General features: G+C 36.9%; 1 protein-coding gene across 1 annotated transcript in view; it reads left to right on the forward strand.

Moving 5' to 3' along the window:
* The window catches only part of LOC107572162 (SH3 and multiple ankyrin repeat domains protein 2-like), a 104,410-nt gene that overhangs the window by 68,834 nt on the left and 22,598 nt on the right, over positions 1-12,978 (forward strand). The window contains exon 16 of the mRNA XM_016258574.1: positions 146-270. Within this exon, the coding sequence (XP_016114060.1) occupies positions 146-270 (125 nt within the window). The remainder of the gene's footprint in view (positions 1-145; positions 271-12,978) is intronic.

Genomic DNA, 12,978 nt, shown 5'->3' on the forward strand with positions numbered 1-12,978 from the left:
AGTAATATATATGTATATGTACTATTTAAAATATTTTGTAGTCCAGAATTAGGTTGAATCGGCCCATAAAACTAGCATACTGACTTTTGATCTTTACGATATCTTTCCTTTGGTTCTGTCTTGTCTGGCACGGCCTGGATTTTAGCGGATACTCCTATTGAGGAGTTCACTCCGACCCCGGCGTTCCCTGCTTTGCAGTATCTGGAGTCTGTGGATGAGGGAGGGGTGGCATGGAAAGCTGGCTTGAGGACTGGAGACTTCCTCATCGAGGTAAGAACACGATTGGGTTTCCATAATCTTACGGTTTGTTTTGGAAAGCCTCATAAGCCATTGCTTGCTGAAGGGATGGAAAGGTCCCTGATCAGCTGGAAAGAGTGATGTCCGACCCATGCAGGGGACTTCATCTTGAGCTTGCTGCTGAATCATTCACACGTTAGTGCAAACAGGAGAATGTTTATGCACAGTCGGAGCTTGTGAATATGAGGAAAGGTCATGGTTACATCTTTAATGAGACAGAGGAGCTTAGAGACGCAGGAGATGAGCACTCCTGGAAAAAGCTGTGAACGCACAGAGGTCCGTCCTGTGCAGAAACTCCGTTTTCTGATGTCTCTGGAGCTCTTTGGTCTGGGTTGCATTTAAACGACTAACCTTTGCTTAGGCAGTCTAGCTTATCTTTTTTTAATTCTCACTTTTAATGAATTAAAAAAGGTGTACCTTGACACTCAGAATTCATTTGAAAGTTGAAAATGTCAGGCCGGTAATCACCCATCATGACTCTTTGTAGAAGTCGGGCTTTGAATTTGATAGTTGTCTGAGAGTGATCTTGCATTTATTGGAGGTGGTAAATTTTTAATGCCTCTGAGGTACTTTGGATCTGTAACCTGTCAAATCCGAAAAAGGAGCAAAGACAGCTAAGAAGTATCATGATGAGGGCTCACTCTGACCATTTCAGTTTTTAACCACCTTGTGCTTATTATCAGATTATACATTCCATTTTGGTTAGAGCAGTGAGATTATATTTTTGGTATGGCACTATATATTTGCTATCTACAAAACTACCTATTTTCAGAATCGACTTGTCCTTAGCTTGTCTGAACAGTTGGCTTGTTGGTCATAAGCAAGCACAAAACTTCAATCAGGTTAGGTTTATTCTCAGAACATGTTCTTGTGATCAAAAATAGCAAGACTGAAGTGTGATAAAATGTCTCATGGTGTGGACAAATCCTTCATAGTAATTTTTTTGATATGTGTGTTGTTGAATGCAGTGAATTTGTTGCAGAAGTGCTGCTTTGATGGCCGTAGGTGCTTTAGAGGAGTTGAATTTAAAGAAGCATGTTTTAGTGTGTTCAATTAGTGATTATATATATTCCTGTGATGTAAATCTGAAGTTTCAGCAGCCATTACTCCAGTCTTCAGTGTCATGTTCCTTAAAAAGTCATTTTCAAAATCAAAAATCATATGCTCATTTGCTGCTCAAAAAAACATTTCTTATCATCAATGTTGAAAACAGTGGTGCTGCGTAAAGGAAAAGTTCACTCAAAAATGAAAAGTTTCAGAAAATGTACTTACTCTCGGTCCATCCAAGATGTAGCCTAGATGAGTTTGTTTCTTAATCGGAACAGATTTGGAGAAATTTAGCTTTACATTACTTACTCACTTAGGGATCTTCTGCAGTGGATGGGTGCCGCAGAATGAGAGTCCAAACAGCTGTTAAAAATCTAGAAAAGTAGTCCACACAACTCTAGCCCATCTGTTAACAGCTTATGAAGGGAAAAGCTGTGTGTTTGTAAGAAACAAATTCATCAAGACCTTTTTAACTTTACATTGTTGTTTCCGGCTAAAATACGAGTCCTCTATCCTTAATACTGCTTTCTTTAGAGAAAAAGTTGTCTAGTCTGAAACAGGAGAGAAACATGCACAGATTTACAAGCTAAAACAGAACAGATTTACAAGCTAATCCAGAACAGCTTTAAACAAATATATTGGTGAATTTTGATGTGAGAGGACAACAGGGGATGAACATTTTCACTGGAGGAGCATTAATATGAATTACGGAGTCATATTTTTGAACAGAAGTGACAATTTATAGTTAAAACACTGTAATGGTAAATCTATTTCTTACAAACATGCAGCTTTTTACTTAAGACATTAATTGATGGACTGTAGTAGTGTGGATTACTTGTGTATTATTGTGATATTTTTATCAGCTGTTTGGACTCTCATTCTGACGGCACCCATTCACTGCAGAGGATCCATTGGTGAGCAAGTAATGTAATGTTAAATTTCTCCAAATCCTTCAGTGAAGAAACAGTCTGTTTTTTGGAGATTTGGAAAAATTGTCTCATCTATATGCTGAATGGTCTGATGGTGAGTAAATTTACAGCAAATTTTCATTTTTCTTATTTGTGAAAACCATTTTTTTCATAGAGCAACATTATTTGTAAGATGTCTTTACTGTCACTTTTAATCACTAGTCAAATGACTAGTAAACCCTCCTGCTCATCCCTATTATAAATATATAATGATGATGGAAGTTTATCTGCAAAACACCTGTCTTGGCCCCTCAGTTCTGGCTGAACTGACACTTCAGTGATGACTGACCACGAGACACGAAAAGCATTGGGAATGTTGTCCTCCTTTCTGCATCAGCAAAATAAGTTCATTTGCATGCAAAATTCAAGAGAACACTCACTTTGTGTTAAAGCACAGAGAGCAGATCCAAGATCTCGGCACCGCATGGAAGGGGAGAAGGGAAGAAAATGATTGGCTCTCATGAGCGGCGAAGATTTCATGAATTATTAGCTCCTTACAGTAATCCAAAAGTCTAAATGTAACTAAGACAGAATGTTTCTATGATAGAGCAGTGGGAGCTGCATTTTGATTATGTAATTTTGCAGGAAGTGTAACGTACGTTGCTACAATGCTAATGACAGTTTTAATATCTAATAGGTTGCTGATGTTCTGCGCATGCTAAAACTATTTTCAATGCAATTTTGCTAATAATTTTTTTCAAGTGTATTGCGATATTAATTGAGATACTATGTGAAATATTTATACTTAAGATAAATTAATTTATCACAGTGCCAGATTATTTAAAACTAACTAGTGAAGGAGAAAGTGTGACTTTAGAAAACGGCAAAATATAAAGAAATAGTAGTTACTAGTTACAGCACCTAAAATATTAATATAAATGTATAGAAATCTTATGTAAGTTTTAATCTAGATTCATGATTTAAAAATGTGATAAGCTTCGCTCAATGTCGTAATTTATAAAATATAAAACATAAGTGTATGCAAATGCAATATTGCACTCTAACCACTCTTAGAGGTGACTTAGATTAGTCTGGCATAATATATTTGTATATGTAAAAAGCGTGTATATAAATTGTGTATATAAATTCATTCATCGTCTCTTCTCCCCAAATACCACGGAAACAATAAACACGTTTTAATCGTCCAGTCGAGGATATTGACCGTCAGGTTTCTGACGGCACCCATTCACTGCAGAGGATCCATTGGTGAGCAAGTAATGTAATGTTAAATTTCTCCAAATCCTTCAGTGAAGAAACAGTCTGTTTTTTGGAGATTTGGAAAAATTGTCTCATCTATATGCTGAATGGTCTGATGGTGAGTAAATTTACAGCAAATTTTCATTTTTCTTATTTGTGAAAACCATTTTTTTCATAGAGCAACATTATTTGTAAGATGTCTTTACTGTCACTTTTAATCACTAGTCAAATGACTAGTAAACCCTCCTGCTCATCCCTATTATAAATATATAATGATGATGGAAGTTTATCTGCAAAACACCTGTCTTGGCCCCTCAGTTCTGGCTGAACTGACACTTCAGCGATGACTGACCACGAGACACGAAAAGCATTGGGAATGTTGTCCTCCTTTCTGCATCAGCAAAATAAGTTCATTTGCATGCAAAATTCAAGAGAACACTCACTTTGTGTTAAAGCACAGAGAGCAGATCCAAGATCTCGGCACCGCATGGAAGGGGAGAAGGGAAGAAAATGATTGGCTCTCATGAGCGGCGAAGATTTCATGAATTATTAGCTCCTTACAGTAATCCAAAAGTCTAAATGTAACTAAGACAGAATGTTTCTATGATAGAGCAGTGGGAGCTGCATTTTGATTATGTAATTTTGCAGGAAGTGTAACGTACGTTGCTACAATGCTAATGACAGTTTTAATATCTAATAGGTTGCTGATGTACTGCGCATGCTAAAACTATTTTCAATGCAATTTTGCTAATAATTTTTTTCAAGTGTATTGCGATATTAATTGAGATACTATGTGAAATATTTATACTTAAGATAAATTAATTTATCACAGTGCCAGATTATTTAAAACTAACTAGTGAAGGAGAAAGTGTGACTTTAGAAAACGGCAAAATATAAAGAAATAGTAGTTACTAGTTACAGCACCTAAAATATTAATATAAATGTATAGAAATCTTATGTAAGTTTTAATCTAGATTCATGATTTAAAAATGTGATAAGCTTCGCTCAATGTTGTAATTTATAAAATATAAAACATAAGTGTATGCAAATGCAATATTGCACTCTAACCACTCTTAGAGGTGACTTAGATTAGTCTGGCATAATATATTTGTATATGTAAAAAGCGTGTATATAAATTGTGTATATAAATTCATTCATCGTCTCTTCTCCCCAAATACCACGGAAACAATAAACACGTTTTAATCGTCCAGTCGAGGATATTGACCGTCAGGTTGAGCCGCTGCTGTTTTGTTCTCTCACACTTTGGTGTATGGATGTGTCAGGTCCCAGGGACAATCTAGCCTTCTGGACAAAGCAAGGCGAAGCTCTCACAGAGAACTTGAACTGGTTTTACTTTACGTTAATGACGAAAGCTTGCAGTAAATTTGGTAGAGATGTAAATATCTATTTGTTTTACCTTCTGTGAACTGCACCAGAGGTTGAATTGCAGATTCTCACTCCTACATTTCCTGGAGCTTTTGAGAGTCAATGAATTAATCTTATTGCCTATAAGAAACTCTAAGAAATGGTGTCGCTTATGAAGGGTGTTATGATCAAGCAGGAAGCTACAAAATAGAATGGTGGATTTACTGAAAATACATCTACACCCACTTGCCCTTGGTGTGTGGGCACGAGTATCTCTCTTTCTCTTTACTCTCATCTGATCACATTTGTGCATCTTACTTACCTTTCTTTTCTGTATACAAGAGGTAATAGTAGGGCTGGGTGATATGAAAAATGTTACTGTCTTGATCAAATTTTTTCATATCAGTCGATATCGATAATTATCATGATACATTTCAAATTTTTATTTCTTTCATGTTTAAGGGCAGATTTTTGCTCCTAAGTGAAAGTTGTAGAAACCAGACTGTTAATTGTAGTTTTAAACTACTCTTTATGGTCAGAATGTGACAAACACATTTTTTCTTTATTCTTTACACTTTCCCAGTCACTTACACTTTTTCCTGCATGTTCTAATGAGTGATATCGTTTAAATCTTCAGCACAGTTTGCAGTGCAGGCTGCAATATTAATAATATAAATTTTTATGTCTTCTAGAAATGCACATTTGACAGCAGCTTGAGTTGACAGTAGTAGTAGCTTGAGTCTAAATACAATTGTCTAAATACATTTAATATAAATGCACAAACGCTATATTCTATTACTCCTTTAATAAATTAATACATGTCTATATCAATAATATAATAAAATTCGATATGAATATCCCACATTTCTGCCACAATAGCATGGTGCAGTTAGTAAATCCATGGTAAATTATGTGATTTGTATATTGAAATATCTCTATCGTTGCGCACATTGTTTCTCCTGTTTGTCAGCGCTGTTTCATCCAGCTTTAAACTAGTTTAAATCACAGAGTAATTTGTGTTCTTTGCTGAATTCAAGCGCTTTACACTGGATCTCACAGCGCTGTTTAGTGTCATGTGACCGAGACTCATCAGCAAGTAAACGTATCTGCTCTAGTGAGCTCACGCTGTGCTGCCGTTTGAACTTTTAGCCAAGCGGATAAACGGTCAGTGTGGCGCGGTTCAAATGAGTAGCGCTGTTACGTTCCACTTTTGGCACATAAACATTATATCGAACTGTTGATACCATTTTATCCAGGAAAATTATATTGCGATAATTATCATTACCGTTTTATCGCTCAGCCCTAGGTAATAGTGTATCTCAGGGCATGAGTTATCAATTCCATAAAATAATCAGTTTTGACTGACCTATAATGCATTTGCAGGGCTCACCAACTTCTGTAAAAAAAAAAAAAAGTTGTGCATGCTGTTAGAAAATATAATCGTAAAGCCATGTTTGATCGAACATTTTTAATAATTATATCAGGCTATTTCATGAATTTAGGAGGTGCATTGCATAACATCTAAACTGACACAAAAAGCACATGCTGCTTTAAAACTATTTTAGTGGTTTAAAAGAGCAGCAGCACTGAAGTATTTTTGGTTCGCACTGTCACAAACGCCATGAAAATATGTAATTGTGGTTATGTAGCTCAAAAGATTTGCTAACGTTAAATGTGATGGCTGGTTGATGTGTTTGTTGACGGTTGGACATCTCTCTCGTCTGTAATGCTTTCTCTCCAGAATGTTCTGTGTGCACAGAGAGAACCAGCAGGGAGGAAGTCTGTGGACTGTAGGAGATGCCTGCGAGCGTCCACATGGCCTTATAACCGTACAACCTGTCACCAAAACCTGCTCCTCACGCACTGCGAACCATGTATAGCGCAGTACATAGCTTTTGCTCTGTCACACTAAATGTAAAAGTTACCGGCCGGCACGTTTCGCGATTTCCATTTTTAAGCATCACGAAATAGATATTCCTATTTTTAATATTTCCAGAATAACGGAATCCAGTGATGCTACTGACCTTCCTCTTGCGTGTATGTGATGGTCCAGGTCTCATGTTGTAACACAGAGCAACGGTCGCCTAGCAACGGCACCAGCATTGTGTCTGAGTGCAGTGATGAAAGCGAGGTAGCGGTTTGAGGTTGTTTTTTTCTTCATTGGAGTGCAGCACTGGGCCGCGTGTAAACATTTCTTTTCCTGTTTGTATTGATATAAAAATACACCTTCATAATGGATTCCAATACCTGAGTGCTTGGATTTCAGGGGCGAAAGACTCTATTACATGATAGAAATTAGCTCTCATGGTTGTTTAGGCATGCATGTAACTGCAATATGCTATATGATGGTTTCCTCCTGAGAGGCTGGCTTTCTCCATTTCGGCTCTCTAAGCCTGGTTTAGGGGTTTCTACACTGTGAGATGATCTTTTGGCTTGTTGGTGCTCACAGGACTGATTTCTGCAGTGACAATGCAGTTGTTCTTTAAGCAAAGCAATGTGGCAGTTTCAGTTATGCGATGGGATGGTAATACCATGGTGCTTTTACACTATTGTTCTTTTTCTTTTAAAGAAATCAATACTGTTATTCAGCAAGGATGCATTAAGTTAATCAGGAGTGACAGCAAGATAATTACAATATTATATTTTCAATAAATTCTGTTCTTTTGAACCTTGTATTGATCAATGCTAAACAATTTATGGTTTCCACAAATATTTTAAGGAGCACAACTGTTTTCACTGTTTATAATAATAAGAAATGTTTCTTGAGCAGCAAATCAGCATATTAGAATGATTTCCGAAGGATCGTATAAAATTTAATGGCTGCTGAAAATTCAGCTTTGCCATCACATAAAATGCATAAAAAACTGTTATTTTAAATTGTAATAATATTTCACAATATTACTGTATTGTTGATCAAATAAATGCAGCCTTGGTGATCATAAGAAACCTCTTTGAAAAACATTAAAAATCTTACCGACCTCATTCTTGTAAAATTGTTATGAATGCAGCTGTTATGACATCATATTAATTAATAAATTAAATAAATATGTCAAATATTTGTACTTTTAATATAAATTTTTCATTTTTTTAAAGATATTTTTTGTCTTTATTGTTATAGGACCGTGTAGATGAGACAGGAAATTAAGTGGGGGAGAGAGAGGGGCCGGGATCGGGAAAGGTCCTTTAGCTTGGATTCAAACTCGGTACGCCCTCAGCGCAATGGCGCTTCATGTCTGCATGCTGCGGCTATCGGCACTGACCATTTGTAATTTTTTAACAGTAAAAATGAACTAGTGAAAGCAAATATGGCCAATGTGCTTATGGTCAAACTTACCTTAATAAGAATTTTAATATGATTTGTATGATTTGATTTAAGAAATACTGTGGCATTAAAGGGGTCATATAATGCTGCTAAAAATAACATTATTTGGTGTAATCAAATGTGTTTATGCGGTTTAAGGTTCAAAAAACACATACTGTACATTATTGTTTCTCCTCTATGCCCCGCCTTTCGGAAACGCGTCGATTTTTACAAAGCTCATCGGTCTGAAATGCGAGGAGTGCTGTGATTAGCCAGCTATCCAGTGCGTTGTGATTTGCCGAATACCTCAAGCGTGTGATGGAAATGTTACGCCCCTTACCATACTGTGATGCCCTGTCCAGCAGGAGCGACGATACAAAAACATTAAAACCCATTAAAAACGAGGCATTTGTTGCATCTAGTGGGGACATAATTACGGATTATAATGACTTATAACTGTCTTTTTACGCATTGCATCGCATAAAACCATGTCTGCATTTGTGATCGGAGAAATTACAAACAACAAGCACTACTCTACACTGCCCAAAAGTCACGTTTGAATCGTTAGTGACAAATCCTTTAAATATGAAAACGTACTTACAGTCTGTGAGTCATGAGTGAGCGGCGGCGGGAGGGCTTGAGAACAGCGGGGCCGGCAGGCTTGCGGCAACCACATGTGATGACCCCGGGCTGGACTCCGCTTCATCCACGGTGAAAGCCGATCCGGCAATCCACAGCGCGAAGTTGATGTATTTCCTCAGCGACCAGCACGGATCAGCTCCAGGCATGAGAAAGCGATATCGTCCTCTTTTGGAAGGCCAAACAAAGTAGTTTCGCTTTCACAACGAAACACACAGTGTCACACACGGCGGCCTTGAGTGAGCGGCGGCGGGAGGGCTTGAGAACAGCGGGGCCGGCAGGCTTGCGGCAACCACATGTGATGACCCCGGGCTGGACTCCGCTTCATCCACGGTGAAAGCCGATCCGGCAATCCACAGCGCGAAGTTGATGTATTTCCTCAGCGACCAGCACGGATCAGCTCCAGGCATGAGAAGCAGATATCGTCCTCTTTTGAAAGACCAAACAAAGTACTTTCGCTTTCACAACGAAACACACAGCACCTTCACAACATGGCGGCAGCAACAATACTACAGCAAGAATAAAAGTTACGCCTTCTTTCTTTCCATTATGGGCGGCGGTATGCAAATCTTCCCACATCGTGACGTAGACATGTGGGGGTGTGTTAGAACGAGCCGTTTTAGGTAGGCATGGCTGACTCTTAACTTTTATAAAGAATATCTCTTTGGATTTGAGACTTTAGTCTTTGCAACTTTACAGATCTTCTTTATGCACCAAGAGCTTGTAACACTTCAAAGAGAAAGGAAAAATTTAAATCGCATCATATAACCCCTTTAACATCATTATGGTGTCCATAAATATGGTATCTGGTGAAACTGGCATTTGTTTAGTAAGGCTTGCACTAGGGATATTAAAAAAGCTTAAATGCATCAGGCATCCATCTACTTCCTGTGTGGACAAGTTCTATGCAGTGTAACTCAGTTATATATCCCTCAGTTATTTGCAGAAGTTTTACATTTTAAGTAATTATGTTATGCAACTTAATACAAGTTGTATATAATTATTTTTTTATCTGTGTCCGGACATAGTCAGTGACCAGAAATGCTGTTTAGACATCCACTTTATCTTTAATGGAAATTCTATAGTCTCAGTGAGTCTTTCACACTATCTTGTGTTTAATCTCCTCTATAGAAGACTTGACCACAGAGGTCTTATCATATAACCTTTCTTTAAGTACAGGCCAGGCCAAGCTGATAGCTGTGCTGCTATCGTAGATCAATGCAGACAGGAAAATGGATGAAGCTTAAGTGCGTGTGTGAGTGAGTGTGAAGAGTACAGATCCCCTGTACTCTTCATAATTATCCCCACTCAAGACAAAAGAGCGCCCTCCTTTCCGGAAAGTATCAGGAAGAGGGAGATTTCATTTGAAGGGATAGAGTTTTATCTGGGCTGGATGATTGCCCTCTGACAACCTTCTGTAAATCTCTAAATCAGGCCAGAAGTGCTGTGATTGCAAGCTCTCTAGGCCGCATTAGAGAGTGTGATGTTGACGTTGGGTCATGTTTGGTAATGATAGTGGATTTGACTTGGGGATTAAGAGATGGGAGCCATGTGAATTCATTGAGTTGTATGTTTTTTTTTTCAAGGATGTGTGACTTTTTTTTCTTTTTTTTTTAAATTATCAGCATGGGCCTGGTTAGGCCGATTTTTGGAGCACATAATGCCAGGGCTTATTTTTTCCAGTCCAAACAGTAGGCCTATATTTATTTATTTATTTTTATGCCAGCTTACAAAAGTATTAAACGGTTATGCATATTTTTCAGCTGTACAGATGCCTGATCTATTTTTTTGATTGAAGCATATATTTTCTATCAGATAATTTTTTTTATTTAATTAAAAAGTGTTTATATATATATCAGAGATGATCATGTAGATATCTAATCTTTTTTATTCTGTTTTTGTTTATATGCATTGCATGTTATAAATATTAGTGCATGCTTTAATTTAAAATTTAAATGTAATTTTCCACTCATAAGACACAAGCGGTCTCAAATTTCCTGATGTTTCTGGATTATTAAGGTGTGATATTAGACACATAACTAGACCTTGCCAGATGATATGCACATATTTGCACACCTTTTTTCTTTCTTTCTTGGCCTTTTTATACAGCAGACAGGAAAGTAGACAAGACAGGGGGGTTGAATTGGGACGAAACATAGGCCAAGCTCAAACCCAGGTCCCTTTAGGCTAGTTTGGGCCGAATTGCATTATTTTCAAAACTTGCTTCAAAAAAACCTCATAAATAATGTTCTCCAGGCTTCTTGTATAATATATAACATTAGTTTAGATGTTTTTGTGCTGGTCTGTAGATGAGTGGTTCCTGTTTTTTATGGTTTAAATAAAATAGTAAAAGTCTTCCCTTGTCCATGTATCCTCACTGTTCTGTTACTACTAGTTAGTGTCTTAAGTTTATGTGGAGATACCTGGAGGGGGTCTCCTAGTTCACAGAGTGGCATTATGTAACCACAAGGGTGAACATGGATAGACTGTTACATAATCGCTAAGTGAGCAAGTATATATATATATGAGTGTATGTGTGTGTGTGGAGTACACATCTTTATTCTTCTGGAAGTGACCAGATGTGACACAAAATCATCCTTCATGAAATATGGAGGTCCCTGTAGATTCTCTGTCACAGACACACACTCTCAAGTTGGATGAACAGCACGTGAACACACACACACAGAGAGAGAGAGAGAGAGAGACAATCTCTAAGGTCCTTGAATAGAACAGCAAGCATAAATTGTGTGATGCATCTGGGGACTGCAGAGAAGCAATGAAATTAATTTGGTTTATGAGATTTTTATTTTATTTTATTTTACTTTTTTATACGTTTGCATTGAGACAATGTGACCAGAACGACCCTGAGCTGAACAGATATGATTAGCCAAATGGAAGGCTTATCGTTTTATGGTTTATTTTCTGTGCTGACTCTGTGTGCAGAGGATAATCGCCTGCTAATTTCATCAGATTTTAATCAAGTGTGGGCTGCTCACCACATGTCACACACATCCATCAGTCAAGATCTGTATGTGCGTGTTGTGTATTTATGTCTGTTATTGTGCTGTGAAATCACAAACGGTTATAATCAATGATAATTTTACAATTGCAAATCGCTTTTTGGTGTGTTTAGATGTATGTACAACAACCTCCTAAAATCCAGTTTTGCATCCAAAGCTGTCTTTAACCTGATTTCGGTTTTGTGACACACAGAGACTCAGATCAACGTGGTTAACTCTTAATGGAATAGTTCACCTGAAAATGAATAAACTGTATTTTTCCCCCCATGTAATACAAAATAGATATTTTAAAGAATATACACAGGTACGTTCCTTCATAATAAAAGCATATCCTGTATAGAATAAATATGTTTACACATGTAACTATGACTAATATAAACAATTAAGTTTATAAATGAATGTCTACTTTTTCTCTGCTCCTTTAATTGGCAAAATTACATATGGTGACAATGAGTTCACTCAGTTCCTTCAGCAATTTGGACAGTTCAAAGTGTTTATCCATCTGTTACTAATTTTCCAGTTTTATGTATATTTATCTCACTCCACCTGTTGTGTTATCCATAAGCATGCTTATGATACTTAACCAAATTGGTCTTAAAGGTTACAGCTGATAATGATTCATTACTCCTTTATGAATTTTTTATGTTAAGTGTTTTTGTACAAATTGTGTTACTCTGTTTGTAAATCCACTCTGATTTGTCAGTTTAATAATATAGTTTAAAAACACATCATTATACAGTATATGCATCTCAAATAAAAAAATTTTTGCTTTGTTTTTTTTTAAGGTAGCTAAGCGTTCTTCACCTGCTCAGATGAACCATTTTCAAAATTTCTACTTTTGTTTTCCACAGAAAAAAAAGTCAGGTTTGAATCTTTACAAAAAAATCAAAGTTCTTGATTGGCATCTATGGTCACTGAAAACATTCATAGAACCTTTCTAAAACCACAAAATAATCTTTGTAGTGACAAACATTCTGTAGATTATTAAAATGTATTTCACTTTGAAAAAGTGGTTATTTTCATGAAAAAGTTATTTGAGGAACCTAAAATGGATCTTCTATGGGATTCCTGCGAACCTTTTGGAACCTTTATTTTAAGAGTGTACATGAGGGTGAATAAATGATAACAGAATTTGCATTATTTA

The sequence above is a fragment of the Sinocyclocheilus grahami genome, unplaced genomic scaffold (assembly GCF_001515645.1).
Source record: "Sinocyclocheilus grahami isolate Dianchi unplaced genomic scaffold, SAMN03320097.WGS_v1.1 scaffold30.1, whole genome shotgun sequence".
NCBI lineage: Eukaryota > Metazoa > Chordata > Actinopteri > Cypriniformes > Cyprinidae > Sinocyclocheilus > Sinocyclocheilus grahami.